We start from the raw sequence: 25,532 nt of genomic DNA, 5'->3' as shown, positions 1-25,532 counted from the left end.
GGTAATATTCGTGAATGTACATGCTCCAATTTAATATACCCATCTTACGAGGCAAAACGCTTAGTTTTTAGGGATTCCTATCATATACAGGGCTTCCCCTGGAGTTGTGGATTTAATTTGGAGTTCACAGCACCCACAAAGCTACAACATACTTTGATTTCTATTGTTCCCACAATTTTAACTTTAGTATTGTGAATCATATTCCACTGTGTTACCTCACGCAGCCCCCCCCCCCACACGTACGATTTCAGTTGTACGTTTTAGACTAAGCTTGTCAAATGTCCACTTATATCATTGTATTCTTGAGCCATTTAAAAAAAATCATTTCGCCCCTTCTTCTGGACTATTTCATAGCAATGTTTTCCCACTGGAAGGCCCTTTGCAGATCGAGATCCGGGGCTATAGCCTTCCCAAGCCACCGTCCCCTCCAAATACTGTCCTCATGAAAGAAAAATATATGTATTTATACGAAATATTAATTTGACTTGGCAGTTTCTTTTTTCGAACAGGAATAAGTTTTAAATTTTAATAGCTTATAAATTTACACTAGCAATTTTGAGTAAAGGTTTTGCGTAACCCTAAAAGTACATTTAGAGACTGCAAGGTCAACTCTCGATATTTCAGATATATTAATAATTTTCATCACAACGTCTTGTAATAATTATTTGTTACTTCAATAACCTCCTCGCATATTAAAACATAGATGCCTATGATTGACATTTTCTGTTTATTTCCTAGTAATGCTGACCTCCATGGCGAAGTGGTTAGCACAAAGCTTTACGATGCCAAGGGCCCCAAGGTTCGGAACTCCGAACGGGCATGGGTCTACTTTCCTTTCTTCAATTTCATCATATCATCACGCATCCTCATCCTTGCGATTAGCCATATGTGACAGATAAGCGAAGTAAAATAAACTAAGTCTATTAATCAGTTATTTTTTTAAACTCTTTAATTCTTCTTTAGCATCCCACGTTTTTGTTAAAATTATATTACGATTTGTAAAATAACGAAATTCTAAAGGAGAACACGCAACTTTCTTTGTAGCGCATCGGTCAGAACGTTTCAGGAACATGAATTTTCAAAATACATTTTTTCACATGTACTTTGCCCCCTTTTAAAAGTAGCGCGTTTTCAATTATGTTACTAATCATTAAAAGGATGCCTCAGTACCATCTTGGAGGATGACAATTATTATTTTCCCCCTCCTAAAAGTAATAATATACTTTCGCTCTCTGAATCTCCCATATAAATGCTAGGGGCCGTCTGCTTCAGTCGAGATCACTGCTTCTCCGGTGACGCCAAGCGTTCGTGTAAGATCGGCAATCTTCGGATGGCTTTACCTAATCTCTATGTACCTTGAACAATAACGTCCTACAATTGAGTTTTTCTGAACATGAAAAAGAGCCGTCACTGTAGAGACTTGACCTTGTAATGAAGGTCTCTCGGGTTCGATACCCAGTGGTGGAGGCACATTGCACAGTGGTTTGATTCCCGTTTTAAACTGTAGGTCCAGTCCCGATTAGCGTCCTTAAAGTGGACTTAAAAAATAACAAATTCATTGAAGGGACGGACTTGAATAGAATAACAGTTTTGATGGGGAATAAGCGTTAGATCAGTTCCTGCGGATCTGCATTGCGTACGGGTCATTTGAAGATATACACCTCCTGAATGTTGTGTGAATGTAAATGTGTCGCGATCGTATAAAAGCGATTCAATCGCGTGCAATAACTTTATTAAATTATCATTATAGTTCATTAGTGGAATGGTTCCCATCCAAGTCATTTGTGTACGTTGGCGGTGCGTCACGTCACGAATATGTATGCAGATGCGCGGGATTTATTTGAATTTTCCATTGTGTGAGGGCGGTGCAGTTGAAAGTTGTGTTCAATTCTCCTAGTGACAGGTGAATCGTGTGGATCACTTCTAATGATGCTGCTCTAGGAATCTTATTTATCTTTTGGAGTCTCAGGATAGATTAATTTTTTTGGAGGTAAGAAGAAGCTTATTTGTTGTTTCAAGTAAACCACATGAAGATTATTGGAGGAGAATACTTTGTCACGGTATCCAGTGACGTATAAAATCACAGTTCGATATTTATAATTTTGTTTATTTAATCATATTATGACTTGTGTAAAGTGTGAAGTTTGGTTTATGTAATCTGAATATTTCCAATGCATGTATGGTAAAATAGATATTCGAGCAAGACATCGGGAGTAGGGGGACAGGTTTTCTGAGTCAGCACGAACCGTAAACACGGCAAAGTACATGATATTTTTGCAACCGAAGCGGCTCGTCACGGAGGACAGATGGACTTACTTTCGTCAGGACCAACAGAGAATTCGCCGAGGGAGGGCAAGCTGCTTTTCATCAGAACTGTGAGAATGAGAGAGTGAATCAGGGGGACCTGTAAGATATTTGTTATTCCAATATTTTATTTGATACAATATATTCATATTTTACCGTTCGTCTGAGTATCATTTGATGTTTTCAGGTATCAGGTATAATGCTATTTGTGTTTTGTTATTGTTCGAGTCGACACAACTAAGTAAAGCCAAAAGTGTAATATTTCAAGGTATTTTATCTCCGCCTCGCACAAGTACGACAACAATGACCCTCTCAGTACCCGAACTAAAAACCTGGATCGTTTGCAATCACACGACCGGCATCCCCTACCTATTGTGACGTCTGGCCCCGTGCCGGGGAATGAAAGATATGTCACCCGGGGACCAGGAATATGATTAATTAAAACTTGGTTATGCTGTTCATATAACAGCAAGAAATCTTAATCATCTTTTGGAGTTTGGAAATTATTGGAAAATCATTCCTTGATGTTTTGCTCATTCTGTTTGTGAAATTAAGTAACAGACATGTCTCATGTGAAATTAAGTCCCACATGACAAATTTAATCATGCCTTTTGATTAAAGAGTTTGTATTTGTTAATAGTAAAAGCCAGGTGTCGAGTGAACAGATTTAGACTACTGAATTAGAGAAAGAAATTTAAAGGATGCATATGCTAAATGATCTTATAAATCCTACTTTGAATGTCATACTTGGTGTTCTCTTGAAGTCACCTGGTCAGGGTTGTGTAAAAAGTTGTTTGGTTGAGAACAGGCCCGGATTTCACAATAGGCCTCATAGGCCCGGGCTTGGAGCGGCACTTTGGTAGGGGCGCACGATTGTTTGTTTTAAATTTATAAGAAATACCTAATTCTCGGATTGCCTCTTTTTTTCTCCGGACACACGAATGGAATGACTTAACGTAGTTGTATTGTAAATACAACGAAGAATATTTCTTAAGAGAGATAGGCTAGCAGGGCTCGGAACGAGTTTAGTAATTTGTTGTTTTAATTACCGACGTTGTGGTTTCGAATGTACAGTATTGTGCTGAGACGGGTCGGCGATTGCGGCAAGAACGTGGAGCCTGCCGCTTGCTTTTGAAAGACAACACCGGCTTGGCTGCGTTTCAGGAACGCCGCCGTCCCTTGTTACTGCCGGCATTGGCCGCATATCAAAAGCATGTAATTCGCGTTGAATTGTTGAGAATTAAACTGTTGGCACAAGTATTATTAAAGGGGTTTCGCATTGTACTATTCTACTGTTAGTTGCTCGAGAATATTATTCAAGAAGTAGGTGGTGTGTCACGTCTCGCGTGTGTCAGTGTCCGACGTGCGTTTGTTGGGGTAAGTTTAAAACGTCATTACGCTCATTATGAGAGATCAAAGAGTAAGACTCAGTGGGTCACAATACAAAAAGAGAAAAGCGGAGAAAGATGAAAAGCAGGAAGCATTTCTGAAGAAGGTTCCGAAAATCAGTTCTTTTTTTATACAGAAATGTAATCAGGAAAAGGTGAGGAAAGTGCCGTTGATGAGCCCAGTGTATGTTCTGTGAATTCTACAGATGTTCCTCATGCATCCAATGAATCTCAGGCATCGGCATCAGTCATCCGTGGCGGATCACCTAATGATTCTTTAGTTGCAATGGCGAACTCGAGTAAACTTGAAACTAGTGGCAAAGTAAAAATAAAAGTCTTCTCTGAAAAACAACGTAAATGTTAAAATGTAATTTATATAATTAATGTCATATCGCTTTGTTACATTTTTGTATGTAACTATCATTTAATTAATACAGCATGCCGTAATAGTAAAAATAGTAATACAGAAAATAATGATTTTTTTTCATTCTTGATAAACGGTATGGGGGCGGCAGAGCTTGTTTGGCCTAGGGGCGGCAAAGAGGTAAATCCAGCCCTGGTTGAGAATTCTCATTTTTAAAAAATCTTCGCGATTAGCCAAAAGTGGCAGAATGGCGAAGTAAAATAAAACAAATCAATCAATCAAATGTCTAGTTTTAGAGGATAATTTAATAATATATCACATAAATTGCAACTTTCTGTATTCTTCACGCCAAAAATTATTATTAGTGCATGTTTAGTATAAGCATTTTCTTTCTTAAATTTTGTTTAAGTCTGAACTACTCTTCAGGTGCCTATGATAATTATTTTGATAAAAGATCAAATTTATCCTAAAGCCTACGTAGAGACCAAGAATAGCCAGCCACCTTCGCGAATAATGCCATAACTCACGAGGTTCTCAATTAGTCTGGAATTCTTCGTTTCCCTAATTCATTTCCTCAGTAGCTATACATTTTCTTAAGATCCGAAAGCATAGGCGTAATTTGCAGGAGTAAGGGGGTGGGGAGCACAAATCGTACCCTGGGTAGATGTTCATTTTCAGTTGCACAAAATGTTGAACATTGCACAGTGTAATCGGCTACAGCTGAACGGTCTTTTTCAGCAATGACACGTCTGAGAATATGGCTAAAGTCAACCATGAGGCAAGACTGTATTGAACAAAGAAAGGAAAATTGTAGTGGTTCGCAAAGAATTCTTCAGGAATTTATACAGAAGAACAAAAAAGAGCACTTAGATAAGACAATCATTTGTTATTTGTTCAATACCATGAACGCATTAAAATTGTACCTTCCTTATCGTAAAGAAGAAATGTTCTCTTTAATAAATTTGTAACCATCTATAATAGCTAGGTAGTGTACTTATTCTTTTAATAAAATTAACACTCGACATAAACACAATTCCATTTCTTTTGGATAGGATGATGTGGGGATCACCAGTTTCCCAAAGAGAATGGCCATGATTATTTTTGTTATGGATAAAAGCATGAATAAGATTAGCTCCATTTAGCCCCCCTCCATTTAGCTCCATTTACGCCTATTCTGATGTACAGAGAGTTCACACGGGCAGAGGGACACGACCGTGCCAGAAGGGTACATGTTTTCCGGCTTGTGTTGATTAAAACCGTACCCTACAAAAATATATATACACATGCATGCCAATGATGATTTTATGAGTCAACGATAAGATGTATTGAAAAAAACGTATTTTGAAAAGGGATGCAACTCCGAACTAAAAAACAACAAATTAGATTTAACCGAACCGAAAATTAAATTCTTATCGTGATAAGAACAACAGAACATGTGTAGTTGGAGCCATGTTTAAAGTTTGCACAAGCGCAAGTTTTGGATTTTCAGTCGGTACATGGTATATGCCACTAGATCTGTGATCCGATTGAGTCATATTATTTACGAGTTTTTCGTATGCAAGGATAACAAAGGCGTTCTGAATACTTTAAATGAGAGTACGTACAAGTAAGTTTGACGATTGGATGGGCTAATTTGACCTTTTGAAAACTCAGAAAGTATTCATTTGTGATATATGTGCTAAAACGAAGCTTAAGAGTGACCGTGCTCAGAAGCTGCTGATTTTTGAACCCGTATTTTGCTCTTTATGCATGGAAAACATATGCACAGGAGAGTTGGTGTTTTAAGTCCACTTTATGCACAGTAAGGCTAATCGGGATTGGACCTACGGTTTAAAGTGGGATCCGAACCACTGTGCCACGGGCCTCCACCGGGTATCGAACCCGGGACCCCTTGATTACAAGGCGATGACGCTACCACTGCGCCATAGCGGAGGACTTATGCACAGGAGAGGAAGGGAAATGTAGAAATACGAACGAAGGCAATCAAGCCACACAAACCAAATCTACTCAAAACGTTAAACCGTGACACCGTAAGCCCGAAAGAGCATGATTATAGCACCAAGAGCCCCAAACCTGACCCTCCTAACCTACTCCCGTAAGCACATCACATCACATCATTGATTGATTGATTGATTTGGTGTTTTAAGTCCACTTTGTGCACAGTAAGGCTAATCGGGACTGGACCTACAGTTTAAAGTGGGTTCCGAACCACTATATGCCTCCACCGGCGACGACGCTACCACTGCGCCATCGAGGAGGCCCCAACAATCAGAAGTAAATTTTCACACGGAATGTAGAACAGGCGGAGAACACCAAAACTAGCTTATTACACACTTTGAGGCACACATGAAATGGTAAAATATTTTCTACCTGGAAGTAATAGCAGAAAATGAATGCCATTAAACGTAATGACATCGAATTAACATATTCCGTATACCACTTGAGGCACTCGGAAACTTGAGGTAAAGTCAGGTAACTTTTACTCCTATAGTGCTACAGCTCTTGGACAGCCCTGGTCTCCCAAATATCTTACTCCACTTCTCCCTATTTCTCTGTTATATGTGGCACAGTTGGCTCTAGAACGGTTTTGGAGATCTGAGTTCAAGTTCTTCGATAATCTTCATGACCTAAACATAGGGACTGAGATGAAATATGTTTTATTATTTCCAATAACTATTCTTAATTTCAACCGTAATACTATTTTCCTCAGTAACTGTTGGTGTCAAATATTTGAAATGTCATACTCTCTAAGCCTTTTCATTCTATTTTAAGCTTGGTTACTGTCTTTAATTTATTTCATGTTGTCATTTGTCTTCTCCTCATTAATTTGTAAGCATCTCTTCTAACTGTCCATATTATTCTGGAAGTGCGATGACATTTCTTGATACGTCCACATGCTACATCATCCACATAAGCTAAATATTGGACACTTTTATTAAATATTGTTCCTCTTTTATTGATCTCAACAGTCTACATCTACCTTTTACATAACATCTTGTCCTGGGCCTCCGAACACGTAACACACACCAGATAATTCTATCCGCACCTTCACTTCACTTGAAGTCTCAAGTACTATCATTCTAATTAGTCTGATGGGTTTAATCGGTATACTAAATTCTGACATATTGCATTCCATTTTTAGTATTCCGTATTTTAGTAGATGAAGAATTATATACCCTTGTTATGATACTTTCATACGCTAGTTTGAAATCAATGAAGAACTGGTGGATATTAAATTATTTGCACCATTCCAAGATATTTCTAATGGAGAAACTCTGCTTAATAGTTGCACGGTTTTATCCTACATCCGCAGATCTACTGGCAGATTTCATTCAATATCATATCTCCTCCATACTTTAACAACTCGGCTATTATTTCATCCTGACCTGATGCCTTGGCAGTTTCAGTTCTTTCTCTTTTTGTTAGCCTTGTGTACTGCAAGTTGGTTCTCCTTAGCATGGTTCACGTTCATAATATATATCCATCCCTTTGATTTTCATCCAATTCTTCTTCTATATGATCCAATAACCGATCAAAGTATTGCTACCAGCTTCTCATTACTTGATTGTTGCCTCCAGAGTTTGATCTTTTTTCTTATAAAAAGTTGATCTTGGTTAGTAGCCTCTCCTCGTGTGTCTATCTTTGTGAATATGGTTCTCATATCTTTGGCTCTATTTCTTCTACTTTTCAATTCTCATATGTTGTTATCTCCCTTCTTTTTATTGCATGGGCTTTCCTTCTATTGTTCTTAAAACATTGGTTATCTGCCAAGTCGTTCATTGCAACATTGTCATTCTCGCATCATTTTGCTTCCTGGAGAGCATCTTCACATACCTCATCTAACCCATGTGCTCCATTTTTCTTATTTTGCCTACCCATCGTTAGTTTTGCAGCCTCCTTTATTACTTTCTTCTGATATCCTCCTTCAGCTCTGACCTGAAGTTCTGAGATTCTTTTTCTGTATTGTTTTCTTATATTCATATCTTTTTTATTTCTCCACATCAAATTTCTCGTGTTATAATATTGATTTTCTTTTGGTAATTTGCTAAATTTTAAATTTGTAGTGGGAAGTAGTAACTATCGGAATCAGCTACTCTTCTAGCTTCCAGATAAATATACGAAGCATGCCACTTTTCCATCAATACTTGAGCAATTTTATTTCTTGTAAAACTACCCGGAATACCCGTTGCCATGTATATTCTGTAACGATTGAAAAATTTTTGGCAAATCTTTTTAATATTTAATAGCCCTCGTATAAATTCATTTGGAGTTTTAATCTTTTGAATGTACATTTTTATCTTTTATCTTTGTTAACATTGTAACGCAGTTTTGGCCCAACGAGAAAGAACGCAAAGCAAGTAGAAGCTTGCGTTGTTTTTCTTCCTTAACAACAATGAGTTCTTTTCGTTCGGCGCTGCGTGGGTTTGTAAATAAGTTTAGCTTGCATTGTGTTTCTGGATATGTCTTTTGGAAAGGGTAATTGTTAGATGCTAAAAATAACTTTTCAGTTTGTCGAAATCTTTTGTTGAGAAATAGGATTGCGCAATCTCGCAAGTATAAATATCAGCGTTCTCGCTGGCAGATTAATTCAGTATAGCAGTAGATTCCGGAATCGTTAGGTGATTAAATTGCCTGTCGAGGTCCAGGGCTGGGAGAACACAGGCATTGTGAGGGGAGTGGGCTGGTCAGCTCTCCCTTCTACAATGTCCTGAGTTTTCCGTAAGCCACCTTTCTAGATTTGTGCTGGTCAGCATGATCCTTAAAGGGGATTTTGGCAGGCTTGTAAATAATTTGATTTGTACATAATTAATCTTAATAATTTAAAATTTTGTTTCATAAATTCTATCGAAGTTGGCACTGGTCAGTGTGACTCCGGTATAAATTCAAGTTATACTTCCTTCTCGTCGAGTTATTTGTTTTAATTCTTAAATCATTTTGAATTCTCCTGGTCAGGAGGTTCATTTAAATAAATTTGTTTCTTTGATACTTAAATCCGAGAGCATACCTCTGGTCAGAGGATGTCTCTTAAATCTAATAACTTATATAGTTTTACGTCCGTTTCTAAAGTCTGAGTATCCGGAACGTTTAATGGGTTTTCTTATTTTGGTTTTATGTTAGATATAATTTTGAAACAGTTATAATAGGTGACCGGTCGAGTAAATGTTTTTATAGAAATTCGTTTTATGTAAAAGTCTATTGTTTTGCTTTTGCAATGTAAGTAGCCAAAGAGGGTAGACAGTGTCCCCTGTTATGTTATGGAATTCCAAGCGAACATTTGTAGTTTGTGGCCGAGAGATGGCTTTGGTAATTGGGTAGAGACAGGCTCCCCTTATCTTTAGTTATGAATGTTATTGGAGGTTGGCCCCGAAGAGGGTAGTATACCTCGAGAGTTCTAAAGAACATAATACTGAAGTGAAAATATGACAGAAGCACAAATAGATATTTACGGAAAGAAGTTTATGTAATTTTCTTTTGGTTTTGGTTAATGGAAATTGTCGATCATTACTGTTAATTTGTCACCTGTTTATTGAAACCAAGTTAAGCTGGGATATGGACGATATATATATATATATATAAGAGGGAGCTCTCTGGATTGTATTTTATGAGAAAGCAAGTTTCAGTCTATGTTTTTCGGAAGTTATTTGAACAGAAATTAAATTTTGGCATTGTAAATTTTTCTCGATCTGAAGATTGTATACTTTCTTTTATCCTAACATATATATGGATTAGTAAATAAATTTATAATCGTTATTTGGTATTTCTTTGAAGTAAGTTTGCCTAATAAGTATAAATTAACTGACTTCCTTTTGGTTGGAGAGGTGTCCCGCCGTTACTGGTCAGTGAGGCGGAGGCCTTATCAATCCAAAGGACGCCAGAATTGATTATGCTGATTTCAATCGCGAATCGTATGCGTATCCTCACTGGTCAGTGGGATGCGGGTGCGATTGCGGTGGAGTTCAAGCATGAGAAAGGGCTAATATAATTTGAAGTCTTGGTTATGTAAGTGTAAATTTAACTTTTGATTATATTATTATCTTGAAACAGACCCTTACCCGAACTTTGGGATGCGGGGTCCCATGCCCCGCAGGAACTGAGCGTAGTCGTGGCATATATATATTAATAACAGAAAGATATTTGGTAGGCAGCGACGCCCGGTCTTTGTCTGTCGAGGGGACCGAGCCGGTGTGTCGTGTGTCTTGGCAACGGGCAATCCGCCTACTTGTTGCAATTCTTATGATCAAAGTATGTACTGGTAATTCTAAAGTTTCTACCGGTATTACAAGCTAAATCTGTACTCCCTACTCCATCCATTCATCATGTACAGTGTATCTTCTCACTACTGGCCTAAACATCTTTCCAATCCTAGCATTTGCATATTCATATGCTATTGCTGCGTCCGCTTTAGAATTTTATTAAAGCATTTACAGAGTTTATAATAGCATAGTCTTTCTATTTCTTCTTGCTAATGTTCATTCAGTAGGCAAATGTGCACAAATAAGGACTATATTTAGGTATCTCCCTTCAACACGAATATAGCACAATCTTCCGTTGATAGTTTCGAACTGTATAATTATTCCTTTATACTTATGAAAAACAAAGGCCTCTACAAAATTAGTGATAGCACCATATCCTGTTTGGAAGATTGTAATGCACCTTAAATCTATAACTCCACCCTTATTCTAATTTCCTGACATGCTGCTATAGCAATATCATATTTCTTTTATTCTTTCTAACAGTCTCCTTGTTGCTCCAGCGTGCAACATTCAACTCAAATTTCCTTTTCTTTGCTAGTGTCGTCGTCAGTTTAGCTTTCCGACTACCTACACTTCCTATGGATTTCGAAAAAAAGTGATGTCTTGGGAGGCAGGTTTTTAGCATGTCGCCCAACCATAAAGACGACTTCCACTTCATAGTCACCTGGATTTTCTTTCGTCGCTTACTACGCACATTCCATTAAGGCAGTGTGTAATTTGTTCTTTCGCCTCCTCCACTGTTGAGATGGCCGTTCATATTCGTCCATCTTTGGAGCCGTTTAGCGATAAGGTGCTTCTTAGACTGACTCCCAACTACCCTGTTCGGCTAGGTAGAGCCTGCAGGATAATCGGAGAACGCAATCCCAACAACGAACTACAGGATCATGCAACCAGTTTCTGTGCCGTCATATGAGAACATGTTTATCTGGTAGTATGTGGCACAATTCTCTTATGATAATAATCACGTAAATTTTACTTTAGCTTCTGTGATAACGTACGAAACAGCAGTCTGCGCTGGAACTTCATGAAAAGGAATATGAGTTTTCCTTGGCCAAATAGTACTTTGCGTCCTGTCTTTCTGCATGTTGTACGTTCATTTTATAAAGACTAATGGGGGTTATAGTTTCTCACTTGTATGACCTAGCGATATGTATCTGCACGCATGGCCGGACTGGGACTGCAAGAGGACAGTGGCAATTTTTCTCAACAGAGCGCCAAATTGTGAACAATTGAGCAAAAATGGGCGCCAAATGTGCGTTTCCGGAAGGGCACTGAGAGGGCGTACCGGGATTTTGAGCGTTGTGCCAGTCCGGCCCTTTCTGCACGTAACATACGTAGACAATGTAGTGTATAACCAGTATGGCAACCAGCGTATGCTTAGCAGCAGGGCTCGAAATGGAAATTTCACGAAACTTTCGTTAGCACGCTGTTGTCCAATTACGACAGTGACGAGACGGAATGGGAAGATTCTAGATATTCACGATGCTATCGGGAATTTGACTTCCTTTCAGCTAGATATGAGCTGACACTGTGCAAATTAGTTTCTCTTCAGAAGAGCATTGTACGTTGCTTGATTCTGCAGTTTTCATTGCATACAGAACTACACAAACTACTAGTAATTATACATAAAAACGTGTAGCTATGGACTTAAAGAACGAGCGATAGATATGGCTTATTTTATCCTTCCGTTCCAATAACCTTACGTTCATTTCTGCGAAAACAATCCCATGACGCAGTCCAAATACTACCAGATAAACATGTTCTGACGCACAGAAACTGTCAAATCTTCTACGATGCAGTGCTTTGTTGGGCCGGGTTGTTCTGGTTAGCAGACTGATGTTCATTCTGCCGATGTTCTATGGTGTAGCCTTTGTATAGGTCACACATTGCCAAGAAAAACACATACTTCTGAAACTCGGAACTTAAGGTCGTATTAGAGACCTAGTATTGGCTGGTTTGTAAATGGTTTTCATCTCGTGCGTGGTTTATTGTAAGTGTGCCCGGTAAAGAGCATTGCAGTTCAAATGAGACGTTTCTCAGCGTTGTTTCCAGTGCTTAGGCTGTCCTTGTGAGGGCTGCGTTGTTTTTTGTAGTCTCCCAGTGCTGTTATCAAAGTTCTTTCATATTGTAATCGTTCCGTTGTATAGCGAATCTTAGATGGTTGGACTTAGGATGCAGGTTTCTCTGATACAAAATGGCTACTGATCTGTGAGCCAGTGTGGTTAACTCGATTATGGAAATTGCGATTTGTTGTGTCCAAGGGTTCCAGCTGTTTCGCGGCGAACTAGCACGTCCAGGAATGGAAGGAGCGCGTTCTTCCCCGCCTTCATACTGATCGTAATGTTTGAATTCATCAATTAACGAGGGATCGAAAAAGCTGTAGCTGTAGTACTGCAGCAATCTTCTTCCTGACAGGTTTACAAAAAATAATGTGGTGTAATATTTCAAAACGTGTTGTCGTCCCAGAAGATTACTAGCCTTCTTTCACAGACAAAAGGAACTTGTCGCAAGATTTACCAATCACACTCTTCTACTACATTATATAACAGTTACAACTGTTTGGAACCATGTGTAAGAGTCTAGCCAATCAAGTATTTTAAAAACAATAGGCAGGTCCGAATTCATACAGGAGCTTAGAGGTAAGAACTTGGCGCGGATCCTCTTCTACCATCTTTCTAATATGTTTCGATTTAATCATGTTCTTTATTTTCTTCTCATGTCGTGCATTTTTGTATTGCAATTCGCGATTAAAATTAACCGATTTTAAAGTTTTCATGTGTTTCCACCCCGTCGAATCATCAAAATGAAATTTGTTAATAAATCAGGGAAAACGTAATTGATTGACAGAAGATTGGCATGGGGGATAACACTGTAATTCGGCAAGGAAATTATGATGAATGCTCACTTTATTTTTCGAGAGATAAATATGTATTACCATGAAAGTGAAGTTTTAAATTGTACTCGTACTTTATAAATAAAACTTTGTTTTCATCGAAAAGTCATGAAAACAAAAACTGCAACGATATGTTCGTAATTTTCTCCTGTCTCAGCTTTTCAAGTACAGGTCAATTTCAATTCCTTTATTTTCAAATAATTTCCGAGAACCCCAGTTACAACATGAGGTACAGATGATACAGCGCTGTTTGAAGAACCCGTTCGTATACATTAGTTTCGTCTCCGTTTTCCGTGTTATATTTGCCTATCATAATTAAATGCTTCGTTCTCAGCACAGCTTCACCTTCGTTCGAGTTCCTGGAATTCATATCGCATTCGCAATATTTAAAAATATCCCGTAATTTAAACGTTTCTACCATACCAGCCATGACAACACGCTGCTATTTTGTACTACTGCTGAATATAAACAAATATTTATCCTACATAGAGCGCCCATATTGGAAGCGACACTAGCGCTCAGGTGGTAATTTTAATCGCGAATAGGCAAAGTACATGGAAATTTTAACAGGTCTTTCTAGAGTTTGTAAATTCATGTGAATTTTAAGCGTCACATTTAAAGATTTTTTTCAGTAAATTTAGCATGTCCGTAGTTATATCTAGAGATTAGGTTATTCCAAGTGGTTAGTTGTTTCTTATATTATTCCATTGGATTCCAGTATCTCGACTTTTAATATTTCAGTACTTTACCAAACCATTTCTTCTTTGCTATGTGGCTCTTTTATGGATATACCATGTATATCCTGCATTCACATATATTCAGATCTTGGATTGGGACTCCTGGTAGCGTTGCCACGCCACTCCCAAATTTGGGTCTGAGTGCACGTACACTATATTTTTAGGATTCGAAAATGTTAGATTGAATTCATAAAATTTCTCGATAATAAAAATATATATAACTCTACACACAATCTCTACAAATACACGATATGTGTATGGGTGCTGTTGAAAATTTTTCATTTATAACACTTCGCCTGCTGCTATTTTCATTAGAAACATGGAAAAATTGTCCGTTTCTTTAGGCTTGCTTATTTATGTGATTCTGCTAAACATTCCATTTTCCTTTCTTATATTCTAGGTTTCTTCATACTCAGAGTTTGGGTATTCAGTCTGTATAATTCACTGCATGCTGCTGAAAATAAGCGTTTTACGGATGGCTTCTGAACGATGTATATCCTACATTCATATACATGCTTTATGTATACATCCGTTATATAACCATAACATTTCTAAGCGTACAATTCCTCTTGGTTTTCCTCTACCAGTCCTCATAGTCACTTCAGCTGTGTTAATTTTCATGTCATTGTGCAGGCTTCTTGTCAACATGTTCACAGCATTGAATCCTCATCAATTTACAAACTTTTTCTGACGTGACACATAATTAATGTTTTCCTAGTAGTTTTAGAGATGATTCAAACAATGCTTCATATCTGAAAAAGAATCACACTTCATGTATATGTTATCACAAGGATTTTTCTCAAATCATTACTTCGTCAACTCCCCCCATATACACAGTGTATATGTTGAATATCCATTTCCAAATCTGTACTACCTTGATAGTCTTCAATCTTCCTCTTCTTGCGAACTTCATGTAATTTAGAAACTTTACCTGAAATCATATAACCACATACCAATTCTTGTATTTTCTCACATGCTTTCAGGCATGAGTCCATTAGCTATTTCCTACACAAGTTGTTCTACCTTGTCATCCCCTATGCTCTTGGTTTTGCCTTTTCTCTCTGCAACCAACTATGCCAGATATTACATTCAATTCTTGGTTTTGCTTATTTCTTGTATTCTGCATCCAACATTAGTTTCAGTTTCTTCTCTCAGTGATATCTTCACACGAATACAAAACCTAAACAATTTCTAAGGTCATTAAAAACCAAAGTGTGGCAAAGATATGAATGGGAATCATACAACCTTATCTCATTGTTCATTGCTCGTTTGTGTGTATATGTATGCACTTCACAGCCACAAATTGTAAAATTAAGAGCTACTGTGAAGAAAAACCATCACAGTACCAAGACCATAATTTCAAATCATATAGGTTGTTGAAACTCTGCTTAGGATTTAAATGGGAAGACATTTCAAACATTGTAATGCTCTTCTTACTTGTCACTTTGCACTATCTATATGACTGCAATTAACGTTATTACCTATTTAGACATTCGTAATATTTATAGAAAGTTACTCTGACAAAAAAAAGACAACAGTTGTTGGACTTCAGTAGGTAGTCTATGAATATGCAAAGAATGTGATGTTTTTCAGAACAATATTTACACAACTGTATTCAACAAATATTTACAAGAAGCAGGTAATTTTGAACTAATGGGATTTGCATTTATGTAAAGGAACATTTGAGAACTTGAATTATTTTCCTTTACTGCAATTTACTTCGTCATTTTTTCTTCTGCTGCATCTTGAAAGGGCATGCTGTTCTATTTACATTTCAATCACCATTTCTGATAAGCATCAGGAGCTTATCAGAATTCGAATTTCTTGGGAACCAATTAAATTGTGTCACATCACAGAATGCCAAAATTACCTAGCTGATAATTTTTCTTCCAATGTAGGGTAGTCTTCATGTCATATAGAAAACTTGCCTAATATATATACACATATCATGTAGAAGCTGAATAGTTCGATAATCTAATTTATGTTGACTTGGAAATATTCTCTACATTAATATATACAAGAAACCTGCAAAAGAAATTGGTAATCATTAACTCTCTTAATAGAAATATAGGTGAAGTACCGTATATCTCTGAATCCAAGACGACCCCCCCCCCCATTTTTCAACAAGGGATTACAGAAAAAATATGTTGAAAACTTACAAATGGTTACCTTATTACAAGTAACTTAAGGAGACAATAAAAGTACCGGTACACAAAAATAAAATCAGATACAGACATCCCTTAGTCACATACCGATCCCCCCCTTAGTCCTCCTCACTGGAATGGTCCACAGAATCTGCAGTGTCACTGTCACTGTAATTGTGATCTTGCTTTTCTTCCCATAGTAGATCGTCTTCACTCCCATCTAATGCATTTGTTATACAGCACTTCTTAAAGCAGTTCACAATTGATGCACTGGATATGCGTGTCCAAGCAGTCTGGATCCTTTCTGCAATTAAGAGATACTGAAGGCTTCTTCAACTTCAACCACCTTGAAGCGACCAATTGCTGTACAGCTGCTTCAGATGGTCTTTAAATGGCTTATTCACCGCCACATCTAACACTTGTAGTTGCGAAATCATGCCTCTTTGGAATGACGACAGGATCTGTGTTTAATTTCAGGATTTCTTCCTTTCCTTCACTACTGTTGTCAGATGCCCCTTGAAAGCATCAAGGATCAACATCCCACCTTTCTTTAGCAGAGCACATGGCCTCCTGTTCCAGACTGTGCGGAGCCAATCTATAACCAGCTCATTGGTCATTCACCCTTTTCTGTTGCAATGAAATATGACACTCACCAGACGGCACCTTTTCCTTTGGCATAGTTTTACGATTGAGGATGACGTAGGCTCTCATCTTTGTTCCATTGGCAAGCACCACAACATGACGGTGATTCGCGATTTCTCGTTGCCGGTAGTGCGAATAAATACACATTTGGCGCCTTTCTCTTCACTGATGTACTGGATGGCATGTCGAAGTAAACAGGAGTCTCGTCAGCATTTCAGATTTGCCCTGAGAGGTAATCATGTTCCTTTCTCAGTCTTATAACGTGTCGTTGATACTCGACCAACTTCTCATACGACGATGCTGGAAGACGCTGAACAAGAGATGTTCGACGTCGCAGCACACGTCCATTGCGTCGCATCATCCTTGTACACCACCCAGAGCTGTCTTTAAATTGGACACCGTGTTCCTGTGCCAATTCACGTGCTCTAATTCGTATGACATCGCGGTTAACTGCCAGTCCTTCTTTACGTTTCTCACACACTAATGCCACTACTTCCATTTCAATATTTTCGAAACGTCCACTCTGTGGGCCACTGAAAGCTTTCCTAGTCGACTGAGCATTTTTCAGACGTTCTTTCTCCTTTCGCCAGCTCCGAACATTAGCTTCTGTGACTCCATACTTCCTCGATGCTACACAATTGTTTGTTGCTTCTGCATGTCGAACAACCATGATTTTGAAATTTGCGTCATAGTAACGCCTGCACCCTGTTGCGAAGTTCGATGTTGAACCATGTTGTTCAACACTACGATCCATTACATATGGGTAATATCGTAATAAAGTCAAGAAGATAGCGTATACGGACCACCTTTGTATAGAACGGTATATCACACTTTACTACGAAGTTTAAAAGTGGAACCTACAACGTCTCACAATTGATAAAGAAAAATGTTCGCCACAAAACTCACTACGTGCTATCGCACAACAATGCTCAAAGCGCATGCGAGCGTTCAAGGCTAAAGAGGTAGGCGTGGCAGAGGGTAGAGTTAGAGCTTGATGGAAGCTCGTGATTCTGTTCAATAAGAAAAGAAAAACTCCACATCATATAAGGCGAAAGCAAGACGAACCCATACTTCTGGACACGAAATTGCGGCAAAAAACTTCGTCTTGGATTCAGAAATATACGGTAGTTTTCACTTTGCGTAGGTGTATGTAACAGTTGGGCTGAAAAGTTCGTAGGCTAACATAGTAAAAAATATTTTTTTGACAAAATTCGATTTTATTATTCAATATAGTTGCCTTCGAGGGCGATACAACGATTATAGCGGTCATACAATTTTTCGATGCCATTTTTATAGTACGATTTCTCTTTAGCCTCAAAATAGGCCTCAGTTTCGGCGATTACCTCTTCATCAGTGCTAAATTTCTTTCCAGCGAGCATTCTTTTAAGGTCTGCAAACAGGAAAAAGTCACTGGGGGCCAGATCTGGAGAATATGGTGGATGGGGAAGCAATTCGTAGTCTAATTCATATAATTTTGCAATCGTTTTCATTGATTTGTGACACGGTGCATTGTCGATTGTGAGCAAGCGCGGCACCCATTTTGCACACAGCTTTCGCATGTTCAAATATTCATGCACAATATGTCCAACACGTACCTTTGATATTTTTAAAGTCTCAGCTATCTCGATCAACTTCACTTTACGATCATTTAAAATTATTTTGTGGACTTTTTTGATGTTTTCGTCGGTAACAGCCTCTTTGGGGCGTCCACTGCGTGCATCGTCTTCGATGCTCATTTCGCCTCGTTTAAATTTAACAAACCACTTCTCAACGGTTGATTTTCCTGGTGCAGAGTCCGAATAATGTTTATCAAGCCAAGCCTTGGCTTCAACAGTATTTTTTTTCGCCAAAAAGCAATGCTTTATTAACACACGAAATTCTTTTTTATCCATTTTTTCACAATAACAAAAGCTGCTTCACTCACAATGCTATATCTCACGAACTAATTATCCGGCAGCTGTGAAATTTATACACGTATCTTTTGAAGGTTAGTAATAAGTAAAAATCACATGGATTTAATTCTAGTAACGCCATCTATGAGTCAGCCTACGAACTTTTCAGCCCAACTGTTATGTTCGTGTGCGTATGCATGCCGTCTTGTCGATGTATTGCTATGAATCTCGACCAATGATTTCTTAACATTCACATGGCAAGATCTGCCAATTATATGGCTCATACCAATCATATTGGGCCCGTTCCGAAAGTCGCACGAGTTTAACGCGTTAAACAAGTTACGGTAACTAGCTGTCCCATAAGTGCTTCCGTCGTTTCGTGCAAGAACGAGATTCACCAAACGCACAGGCCAGAAGGCTGGTTAGTTCGGTGAGAATCGTCTGCTGCCTTCAGACAACGCGCGTGCTGATGGATTCAAACTACACTAGTTCGAAAAATGTATTATAATTTTAACAGATAGCGATGTGAAGCAACATGCACATGATGAATATGCCTTAACCGTTATTAGAATGTGATTAAAATTAGTAACAGTGTCCACAGTAGAGTTTATTTTTGCCAAAAGGACATGCTGGGCGCCAAGTGGAAACTTTCTCCAAACAAAACGCTGCGCCCGCGCTTTCGCCTAGTGTGTCCCATAAATCTGTAAAATAACTGGTTTCACCAGATTCACGAGCCCAGTTATTTTCGTTGAATGCGTTCGTTTCGTTAAGACTTTCGGAACGCACCCATTGTTGAAACCATCAAATTCTGCAGCAGGGGCATTCCACGAGAAGTAGTCCTCCTCCACGTAAATAGCAAAACGAATTAATATGAAAATTATTATTGTTTCTAACTGCATTAAATATTTGTGAATGCTTGGAATTTTTATATTTCACAAACCCAAATTATTAGCATCTGTGTGCTTAACAGACAAATTAAGTTAAACTTTGCTATAATTTTTAAAGCGTCACGAATGTAACACATTTTCGTTTCTACTTTTCATGAATTCAGGCTATTTTATCATACTCTTTTTTTTTTCATTTGTTAGCAGATACCACAAAGTACTACATAATTCTATAATATTAGCTCATTATGAATATTTTAATCCAGTCGCATGTCTAGAACCTTACATTTTGTGTGTGAATGTCACACACGTAACGCTATGAGTGCCCCAGCAATGTACAACACATAACGCTGGAGTGCCCCAGCAATGTACAACATATAATTGCAGTTGCTGCTTTTATTTCAATATGCACAATTGAGTCAAATTACAGTACAATTTTGTCAAATCCTTTTCTGTTTCTGTCAGGGGAATATTTTCTTTAACATTTTCTAATATTTTCCCCCATTGATGAATCATTGGATATTAACACCATACGAGTTAAATAAACACTGTGAAGTTAACGTAGAAACACATTTTCTATTGGAAAACTATGTAGCATCTACTCTGGTGACAAGCACATTACGTTGCAAACACACGTTAAATGGCAAAAAAAATAAATAAATAAATAAACAGCTTCATGTATACTTGCATTATGGATTTCAATTAATGAAGGCATGTTCCAACCAAATATTCTACACTACCATCATGTTTAACGCATTATTCGTGTCCACGTTGTTTAAAATGGCGTCCTTGACCAGTAACTGAAATTACTGCAAGATATGGTAGCATTGGATCAAGTTTGTTTCTACAGTAGAACAACCAACAAAAGAAATTGCGCTGAACAGCATGCCCTGTGGATCATGCTCGAGCATGGAGGGGAACATGCGCGAAGCTTTCTGGCCGAAAGCGCTTTTGCTTGTGGTTCCATTACGTACATATTCACCATAGTTACTACTACTCTTGACAGTAATAATACTATACATCTATTATGGAGTCAATTCTACTTTTATGCAATAATGTAAATATTTAAGAAAATGCGTCATTTGAAAGTTCACGTTTGGGACATGATATCTCCAATTATGTGTGTACTTGCAAATGGAGCAAACTTACATACGAAAACTCGTACTACTAGTTCAAGGACACTGAATGTTAAGAAATTGTACAATTTATGCGGATAACATATGAAATATTTCATAAATCGAGTATTTAAATTCAAGTTTAATACCAGAAGGAGGCAAATAGTGATTCGGAACCTACCCCGATTAGCCTATCTGTGCATAAAGTGAACTTAAAGAAGAAAAAATCAAACTTTGATTCAATAAAATACGAATATACTGTACATGTAGTATATGTATCAAATACAAATAAAATTAAAAACAACCTTACCTGAAGTTTGTGGAATAATTGGATCTCTCACATATGTAATAGTGCACATTGTAACTCACGATTCCTTTAGCATGCCCTTCTTCACTTTCACAAAACTAAATATAATGACGCAATAGATCTTGTGAAATGCATACTTTCGCTAGCCTCCCCACAAGCCCTTCACTTTTGTCCTGCAGACACTTTTAGGGGATTTCTAATGTCTTTATATATGTATTATACAACACGCAATTAAGTCTCACTAGTAGTTGAAAAGCAACAATGAAGTTATAAATAAAAAATAAAAATGCAAACATTCTTAACAATTGTATCAACGGTAAAACACCATGGCGTTTCGATTATTTATTCAATAAACGAGTGCCTCTGAACGAGGTTATTCCAGAACATCTGACACGCATGCGCATATAAAAGTGTGACGTGTTGGAAAGGTGGGGAAAGCCATATCCCCCCTCCGACAACAGACACAAAAAGCCATTCTCCTTTTGACCTTGGAATGGTCTAGAAGATCGTGAAGAACAAAGAGCTAGACCTCATGGACCGGAAGCGCGCGCATGCACACTTTTTTTTATTTGTTTGGTGGCCTACGTCATCACTGACTCACCACTTTCAGTAAAGGGAGGAGGAGTCAGAGTGGAGTGGACTAGATATGTTATCTGATACAATTGATCACCTGCAACGTCGCCATTTTGGATCAATATAATCAATAGACTAGACTCTATGCTACGCGAAATTCGTCCTTAAAGGTAGTCAGTCACTTGTCATCATGGTTATCAGGCATGCCTGATTCAATTCTCGCGCAACCTTATCGCGCAGTTTTTATCAACACTTGGCGGTGTGGAATATTCCATCTGAAAAAAGAAATAAGGAAGGGGGTGGGGTGGAAGATACGGATTCGTGAGTCCGTTAAGATTGCAAGGATGAACGTGAAAACATATATAAACGACTGTGTGAAAGTTGTTCAAGCTTATTGACACGATTTCTCGTATGGTTACTAAAAGGAGGCCCGCAACTCAGTCATGGGACTGCTGTGAAACAAAGAGTTAAGAGGGTTGATGTTAAAATAGAAAACTTGCAGAGCTAAAGGTTCTAGAGTGATCCAAATGTACAGCTTGCAGTGGCGTGCCCAAGAGGAGTTGACGGGGTGTCATAACCACTCTCAGAACCAATATTCCTAAAAAAAATAACATAATAGGCAGGAAAAGATGGTAAAATGAGGGCTAACTACTAACAGCACACGTAGCCCCGTTCCTCTAAAAAATACTGTGCACGTCAACATTTGGAAATCAATACTAATTATTCTAAGTTTCTTTTCCACTTCTTTCTAATAGTTAATAACAAGAAAAATAATATTAAAAAAAATAACCACCCTTTTTCACAGAGCTGAGCAATATATACGACGACCAGTGTCGTGCTGAGGATTTTCGAAAGGGGATACGTATACTTAGTAGTCAGCCCTCATATTGCCATCTTTTCCTTCCTTCGGTGTTTTTTATTTTTTTTAATACTAGGCCAAAGGGCACGCCACTGACGACGTTTAGTTTCAGGTTGAGTTGTTGCCTCAATGTTTAAGTATTCATTCAGTGGCAATTGAGTTGCTGTAACTTAATTGCGGTTTACTTTTCGCGATGCCTGGCTTGCCTTTGTGAAAGTATCTTGACTCTACCCAAGGTTATTGGAAGACTCTACCCACATGAAGAAATAGAATAATACGCCTTCCGCCATCTCTTGGTAAATTATTCGAATTAAATCTGGCGATTCTGCCACCTAGCGGCAAAGGAGTGAATCACGGATGACAGTTGCTTTCGAACCAGTGGCGCAAACTCTAATGTAATTATTTGGCGCTATCATATTTTATTCCATGAATTTTTTTTACACACTGTATTTGCATCGCTTAAAAAAACTCAAGGCTCATGGGATTACCCAGAATTTTCCGTCTGGGAGTGTCGAACCGTATTTAGAAGGCTGTAAATGCAAATGTATTGCGAAATTATAAATCGTGCATCTCTGGAAAATTATATGTGGTTGCATGTAGTTGTTGAAAAAAAAAATCGGGGTGTCAGAGCATAGAATAAGGTCAGGCCGCGCTAATAAAACACTTTTCTGGCGTTCGTCTATTTCGTAATTTCTTTATTCTATATGAATATTAGAAACAAATTATACAAAACCATAGTGTGATAAAATATGAAGTAAAGACTATGGTAGAGATACAAAATTGTGCAAATGATTATGCAGTATAAAATTGAAAATATCTGATAGTAGAGTGAAGCCAAGGATCCTTGGTGTAACTTTTACCGACAAGTTGGCAACAATGTAACAAAGTGCATCTGCGTATAGGCTCTTATCGCACATGGACGTCAGACGAGGAATGCCTACGTTTATACTTAGGTTAGGTCTCTTATATAGGATAATAGGTTTGGGTCTATTAGCATAAGTAGATTGATTTTTGTTTTATTTATGGTAGGACGACTAAACCTAGCTTGCCTAACATAACAACTTAGGCATTTCGCCCAAAATTAAAAGCATTCTCCCGTGACGCCAGAACCCTGGTTGCTCAAGTACTGTGCGATAAGGAAGACCCATATGTGCATATATATTCTGTTGGTGTCATATACGAAATGTATATAAATGAAAATCCGCTTATAATAGTTACAATTATTATAAGTTTGGTGTTTAAATCAAATCTTCGTTAGGAACCATTCATATAAGACAATTTTGTGGTTTGTTACATTTTTTTTTAACACATTCTGGTTCTGCCAATAGACCAAAACCTTGAAGAAATATTTGTAGGTCCCTTAATATTTCAAATAAACAGTACTTGATATATTCAAAGTACAGCGGCACTTGTTTTCGGTAAATATGCGATATCGCCCGACCGGATTTCTTCAAATGGTACTACTTTACTATACCGGAGACACCTATCAATGATTTATTTCGCAATTTTTTACATTGCTAACGTACTCTTCTGCATTGCGGAACATTGCTAACGTACTCTTCTGCATTGCGGAACATTTCTTTAGGTGAAATAATGAATTTATAACAAAAATAATGTATATTTCTTATATTAACGAGTACTTACTGTTGTTCCTTATTTCCCACAAACCATCCACGGGTAGCCCCAAAAACCATTGACGTTAGCCCAAAAATTCACGATAGCCCCACGAACCATCACGGGGACGAGGTATGCCTACTAGGTTAGGTTCGGCCTGTTAGGTTAGGTTCCATTAGCACTCCTTTCGTTCAATTTAGCATATATGGACAACACCATGGTGGCAGCAGCAATAGCGCATCGGAAATAGATTTTCGTAGAAAACCACATGCATTCGCATTAAAATGGATCAAAACTACATTCCCGAACATCAACAACACTACAGAAAATGATTTGCGTAAGTACTTTCTCCTGTAAATTTGAAGAAATCCGTCTCCGGTATAGTAAAGTGTTACCCTTCAAATTTACAGGAGAAACTACTTACTGAAATCAGTTTCTGTAGCATTGTCGAAGTTCTTCGAGGTATTTTCTTTCGCGGAAATGGAAAATTTCACGGAAATAATCACTTTTTATGTAAGGAACTTGCATTTTCTGTAAAGTGACAACATTATGCCGTTGTTTCCATTATGTACCTGCAGATGGCGCAAGCGTTGAAAGTCACGCGGTCTCGCCAGTGTTTCCAAACGTGCCTTTCTTTACGAGAATTTTTTTTTTAACAATGCTTACCTAACCTAACCTTGCCGGAAATGGTCCGTGGGGCTATCGTGTATGGTTTTTGGGGCTATCGTGAATGGTTTTTGGGGTTATCCATCAATGGTTCGTGGGGCTATCGTGAATAATTTTAGGGCGGATTTTTTGGGGCTATCCGTCAATGGTTTGTGATGACATAATGAACACGAAAGTAGGTATTTTTCGGTTAAGAAGGTTGAAACACTGCATACCCACTCCAAATCGACAAGACACAAGCATGATGCGCAATGATCCATGACGAGTGTCTGTTACCCAAGCGGAACAAGGAAGACAAATAATGACTCGTAATATGAAAAGTTGACACTATTTTATGGAAAAAGGCATAACTTCACCTTAAAGAATCTTCCGCAATGCAGAATAGGTAAGTATCAATGCTAAAATTAACGAAAGAAACGAGTGAGAGGTGTTCGGGCGATATCGCATAATTCCCTTGTTTTTTTTTTTTGTCTGTATTTAAGCCCGACCCTGTGGCCGAGTGGTTAGCACATCGCGCTGCGACGCCAAGGGTCCCGGGTTCGAATCCCGGTCGGGTATGGTTGTTTGTGAATGTCCATTTTCATCCATTTCATCACTCATCCCCATCTTCGCAAATTAGCCAAGAGGCACAAAACGCGAAGTAAAATAAACTAAATCAATCAATCAATCAATGAAAGTCTGTATTTAAATCAACATATTGTTATATCTGTACTGATAATTTAATATGAAACAACTCGTTGATATAATTCATATATTCATTCGTATTTTAGCTCTTCGGTGGGATCTAAGGGTCCCAGGTTGTCATGAAATCAAGAATAATAAAATACAAGGACTTTCTTTTTTTTACATAAAATATAGTTAAAATTACAATCGAGAAGCTTGTTGGAGAAAAATAT

General features: G+C 38.0%; 1 protein-coding gene across 1 annotated transcript in view; it reads right to left on the bottom strand.

The window, feature by feature from the left end:
- Positions 1-21,276, bottom strand: part of LOC145985024 (uncharacterized) — a 163,361-nt gene extending 142,085 nt beyond the window's left edge. Inside the window, exon 1 of the mRNA XM_083118530.1 lies at positions 20,928-21,276. Within this exon, the coding sequence (XP_082974656.1) occupies positions 20,928-20,976 (49 nt within the window). The 5' untranslated portion in view covers positions 20,977-21,276. The remainder of the gene's footprint in view (positions 1-20,927) is intronic.
- Between the last annotated feature and the right edge of the window lie 4,256 nt (positions 21,277-25,532).

Source organism: Lepisma saccharinum, chromosome 3 (genome assembly GCF_977018435.1).
Source record: "Lepisma saccharinum chromosome 3, izLepSacc3.1, whole genome shotgun sequence".
Classification (NCBI taxonomy): Eukaryota; Metazoa; Arthropoda; class Insecta; order Zygentoma; family Lepismatidae; genus Lepisma; species Lepisma saccharinum.
The sequence above is the reverse complement of the archived record's forward strand: the minus strand, read 5'-3'. Positions and strand labels throughout refer to the sequence as shown.